Source organism: Bos javanicus, chromosome 3, assembly GCF_032452875.1.
Source record: "Bos javanicus breed banteng chromosome 3, ARS-OSU_banteng_1.0, whole genome shotgun sequence".
Classification (NCBI taxonomy): domain Eukaryota; kingdom Metazoa; phylum Chordata; class Mammalia; order Artiodactyla; family Bovidae; genus Bos; species Bos javanicus.
In genome coordinates, this window is record NC_083870.1 from 7,957,350 (window position 1) to 7,962,887 (window position 5,538).

The 5,538-nt window shown below is 48.2% G+C and overlaps 1 protein-coding gene across 1 annotated transcript; it reads right to left on the minus strand.

The window, feature by feature from the left end:
- Window positions 1-707: 707 nt before the first annotated feature.
- Window positions 708-2,149, minus strand: LOC133237854 (splicing factor 45-like). Its single transcript, XM_061400466.1, is given in 1 exon segment — window positions 708-2,149. A coding segment is annotated over 1 exon segment (1,206 nt). The 5' UTR covers window positions 2,110-2,149; the 3' UTR covers window positions 708-903.
- Between the last annotated feature and the right edge of the window lie 3,389 nt (window positions 2,150-5,538).

Below are 5,538 nucleotides of genomic sequence, written 5' to 3' on the forward strand. Positions count from 1 at the left end.
AAATTACATGGGATTAGAAGTCCAGTTTGGAAGAATTTGGAGATTAGAGGCATTGATCCTATTAATACTTCCTCCCTTAAGAGGATATTGAGGTACGTACTCTAGGGAAAGAGCTGGGATCCTTTAGATGGATAACTACTGGAGTGGCTGTAACAGACCCGCCAGGAGTAGAAGTATCCCATACCTCTGGAGGAACTTGCCTGAGGATATTGGGTGGAATTTTAGGTAGGACTGGTTCCATGGTGGTTGTTAAAGCCATGTAAATGATAAGATGGCTTTAAGTTTAGCTAATAGATCTCGGCCTAGCAGGGGTAGGGGGCAGGTTGGGACGACTAAGAAGGAGTGGGTGAACAGAGTGTTTTCGCAGGAACAAGGGGAGAGAAACAGGCATAGGAAGGCTGTCCATCTGTCCCTGTTAGGAGGGTTGAGGAATAGTAAGTGGGCCCAGAGAAGGAAGTTAGGGCTGAAGAAGTAGCCTTGGTGTCAATCAGAAAGGTTACAGTGGCCCCCACCACATTCAGGGTTACCCGGGGCTCCTCCGGTTTTGTAGGGAATTTGGGAGCCTGTAGACTAAGCCCCGGGCACCTTCAGCCATCTGCCTCCAGGAAGTCAAGACCCAAAATGAAGTCTGGCTCCTGTTCTTGATAGTCGACTACCACCGACAGTTGAAGCTGACTTCAACTTTGGTTTTTTTTTGTTTGTTTGTTTGTTTGTTTAAAAGGATTTTTATACTATATTAAAAAACCACAAAATAAAAAAGGGATCAGTCAACATATATCTTAGAAGTCTTACAGAGTCTCTGCACCCATAGCCATGAAGGCCCCCTGACGCCTTGTTCTCCTCTGCTCAGTCTGCAGCTCGCTAAAGGATCGCTGGAGATGACTCAGGCTCTAGTTTTTAAAATCAAACTTGTTCTGCCAAATCCAGGACCCTGAATTTATCCAAATTGTAGAAACATGCTTTGACCACCCGTCCACCAAAATACCTCCCATTCAGATCAACAACAGCTTTAATTGCTGACTCAACCCTCTCGAATTCTAAAAATATTCGTACTGCTTCATCATCAGGGGCACCAGGAATTTCAAATATCACACATTTTCCAACTTTGCCATATTTTTCACACTCTTCCTTGGTTTCTACTTCCAAGTCTTCATCCACCTCTCCTGCACCAACCATGTTCCTGAGTAGGACCACTTTGGTAGGACACTTAAGTATTTCAGTTAATGGATTTGAATCTGACTTCTTGGCTGCGTCTTTCTCGGTGGCGTCGCCCACGATGATCTTGCCGCCCCGCTTGCTGGTCTTCTCCACCGACAGCGCTGTGCTCAGGCCCTGCTCATGCTTCCCGAGACCCTGGCCTTCCCGGAAGCCATACTTCTGCATGATTTTATGTGCTACCGTGCCCCCCATGTTGGCGAGGAAGGAGTTGCCAGGGCCGGTTGGGGATCGGGGTCTGTCTTATTCCTCGTACACTGGGAGAGGAATAGCAGCTTTGGAAGACTGTGAGCGAGGTCGTGAATCCTCTTCATAAGGGAAGTCTCGGGGTAATTCTTTGTCCTTCTCCACAAGAGACGTGGGAGGTGCAATGGCAGCTCCGCCCATACTTCTTTTCCTCCTCTCTCGCTCATAATCTTCATCTTCATCAGAATCTGGATCAGGTCGCCTGGAAAACCGACTAGCTTCATGTCTGTCTTTACGCCGCTTTTCTCTCTCTTCTATTTCCTTCTGTCTTTCCAGCTCCCGCTGCCTCTGTCGCTCCTCTCTTTGGCGCTTCACTACTTTCTCATAATCGTTAGGAAACATGGGATCATATTCATCAGCTAAGGGGATCAAAACTTCTCCTGCAGAAAACCCGCTGGGAACAGGGTCCTTGAGGCCTGCAGCCACGTGCGGTGGAGTGTCCACGATCTGCCGCTCATCCGAAGAGCCGCCTCGCTTTAGGTCGATTACTGGAGCAAGGACTGTACTTTGTTTTGTCCTCTGGCTCTTGGCCTGAGTGAGAGCTGCCTTCTTCACCTGGAGCTGAGACTGCAGGAGTTTGAAGTTTTTGGACCAGCCTTCTGTTTTTGAGTCACTGGTCTCCACTCCCAGGTCATCGTACAAGGACATCTTCTCAGTTCAGTGCAACACAGCTTGTTGCATCCATTCCTTAAAAAGTATATGTATCTTCACTTTAGCTGCCTCGAGTACTTGTAAATATGTCACAGTTGATTCGTGCATCCTCTCTGCGGCAAACACCGGCCCGCCCGGCCGACGCTCCCGGGCCGCGGCGGCGCACCGAGGCCGACGCGCCGCCGACACCGCGGGCTGGGCGCTCGACGTCAGCCCCCGACTGCAGCACCGCTCCGGCGCCAACCCCTACGCAGACTCCGCGGCCTGACTTCAACTTTGACTCTGATTGCCAAGTTCCGAAGTACCCCTGGTTTTGGTTGGCAGTGCTGTTGGCATGAGGGACAAATCCTCTTCCAGTGGCCCTTCTGGTGACAGTAAGGGCAAGAGGTAGGAGTGATGGAGCATGGCAGTTCCTGACAGCGTGCCCTGACTGACTGCACTGGAAGCAAGTCATCAGAGACTTCTGAGAAGGGGGAGGAGCACCCTTTGATCCCTGCCCTGGGAGGGACTGACTAATGGCAAGAGCCATGTACTGAGCATGTCACTTTAATTTTTCTTCCTCCTTCTGTTCCTGCCCATTCCTAGAAGGTTCCTCCCTATTTTTAAAGGCCATATCAAGCAAAACAGAGGATGAGATTTGTGGGGTTTTTGTAACTTTTGTCTACTGTCCAGGGATGCCTGACTTATAAAGTGGACTGTAAGAATGGCCTGTCCTTTGGGGGTCTCTAGGTCTAGATTGGTGTATTTTCTCATAGCTTCTACTAATTGGGCCTGGAAAAGGGCTGGGTTCTCAGAAGGTTCCTGCATAACTTCCCTAAGGTTATTATAATTAACAGGTTTGATAATTGCCTATTTTCATGCCTTCTAGTAGACAAGTAATCATGTAATTTCTCCTAGTAAGTCCACCTGCTGGCCCACTTTCATTTGCTTGGTATTTGCATCCTGGGTCTGCCTGAGGGACTGCCTCTGTCCCTGCCCTTTTTGCATTAGGGTTTCGGGCATGTGCCTCATCTGCCCAAGTCTGAGCTAAAGCCCAGATCCTGCTCTTTTCTTCATGGGTGCAACAAGTAGTTAGAATTATGTGAACATCTTGCCAAGTTAGTTCAAAGGCTATGGTGAGGGCCTGAAATTCTCTGGTAAAGGTGATAGGGTCCTGACTAAAAGAACCTATTTGCCCTGTATATGAGAGAGGTCAGACACAGGGAAGGGGACATGGACTCTGATAGTGCCTGAGTCTCCATTAGCAACTTCCCTTGGGGGAGCATATTAGGACTTGGCTCCAAGCATTGGGCTGTCCAAGATCGAGTACGGGGAGGAGAAAGAAAATCTGCCACTGGATAGGGAGGTGGGGATTGTGGGGCAAAAGGTTGAGAAGAAGGATGAAATCAGGGATAGGAAGGGTCATCTAGAATATCTGGTGTAAGAGGAGGTGGAGGACAGATGCGAGGCAGTAGAGCTGTAGTGGATAGGCACACACAACATGTCTTCCTCAAGCCCAGATTCTGGCTTGAAGGGCCATGAAGTCCTGAATATAAGGAACCTCAGAATCTTTTCCATGTCTCCAACAATAGAGGTCAAGTTGGTGGATTGTATTAACAGTTTAATGTCCTATTAAAAGGCCATTGTTCTTGATTTCCTAATTTGTATTGTGGTCAGGACGAGCTACAGAAATAGACAAGTCTCTTTTTTCATGAGATTGTCTGGGTCAAACATCTTCCAATTCCTGAGGATACAGCCGAGGGGTGCGTCTGAGGAAGGCGCCCAAGATGTACCAGAACCCATCCTTAGCTTATATGCTGTAGAATGGGGGTACTGAGAATCACCAACTAGCAAAAGGCTTCCCTGCGACTGAGGCAAAATGTCAACCATCCCGACAGTCGCATCCGACTGAGAGGTGGCCAGTGTAAACCGTAAGACCGTGCTACTAAGGCACCAGGAGCAGACGGGGAGATCCTGGCCACCAGCTAATTGACTCACCGTTAGAAGATCCTCAGGGACGTGGAGGCAGTTTCCAGGATGACTTGGGGTCTGTGAGGTCCTTTGGAGCCAATCCAGGCCAAGGAAGAGGAGGCGAGAGTAGACAGAAAGAGAACTGAGGATTCCCCCTTAAAATCCTATCGGGGAGGCAGTGGCCAGGGGACAATGATCTCTGTTTTGCTTCAAACACTGTGTCTGACACGGTGCACAGAAGTTGTCTTGCTGGGCGCGGATGCCCTTGTGGCCCGATCCATTCCGTGTCCCCCTCATCCTCACACGGGAGTCTTCGTGTGGCAGGCACCCTAATGGCTTTTAAGTGCATGACCCATGCGCACACAGTATTGGTTGGCCTAGTCCTCAGTTGGAAAGGAGAAAAAGGAGAGACCCTCACCCATTCAGGCAGCAGCTACTGGGGCACAGTGAGCAGTGGGGCCTTTGGAACATACCAGAAGGTAACCCTGGCCTGAGTTCCTCAGTTGCTTCCACAGCCCTTGCCTATTTGCAGAGGGTCCCTATGAGAAAGGAGAAGCAAGGAGGTGGGGGAAGAGACCCCAAGGTCCACGTATGGGTCACCAAAAATGTTGTGGTCTGGGTGCGGGTTGGAAAAGAATTTTCAGACACGAGGCGGGATGAAAGAAGAATAAAGTTTATGAGAGTAGGGAGGGGAGAATGGCTGCCAGCACAGCGGGCTGGCTTCCTGATAGTCAGGGAGAGCCTACAGTGAGCAGGGGTTCTTGATTCATTTTTATACCCTGGGTGTAAGGAGTGGGATAGGGGTCTTACGGGTCATTTGCTGATTGGGTGAGGTAGGTATATTGGTTGGGGGGGGGCGGGGTGCGGAGAATAAGGCAAATACCTTCTCCCTATATGAGGAAGGAGAGGAGACAGGTTATACTGGTCAGGAGGACCTGAAATTCATTAACAGTTACATCACTGGGGATGGGAGGGAAGGTCAACAAGAGTCTGGTTTTCCATTCCTGCATTCCAAGACCCTCCTTGGTTTTATCTGCTTTTTCAACCTTGGGTCACCACACAGGCTACATGCAAGAGACAGTATAAAAACAGCACAAACACATTCACTCATATGAGCATAGTATTAAGTTGGCTAAAAATTTGTTTGGGTTTTAAACTTTTTGGCCAACCTAATAGAAAAAGAGCTTTGAGGTTGTGACTGGAATTAAAAGTTGAGAAAAAATATGAGTGTTAGAGTGTTAGTATAGTTAAAATTATTAATTGTAGAGCCAAAGCATTTAATCAAAAAAAGTTTTGGTTTCAAACACATCTGAAGGTTAGCTGCAAGGTATGTCTGAATAGAAAGCAGACCTACATTTATGTAATCACATAAAAGTGAGAAAACACTGAAGAACATGCAAGGTTTGTACCATAAATGGATATGATAGTCATAAAACTGAAATCATGTTTGTGTTGCAAACAGTATATCCTCAGGAA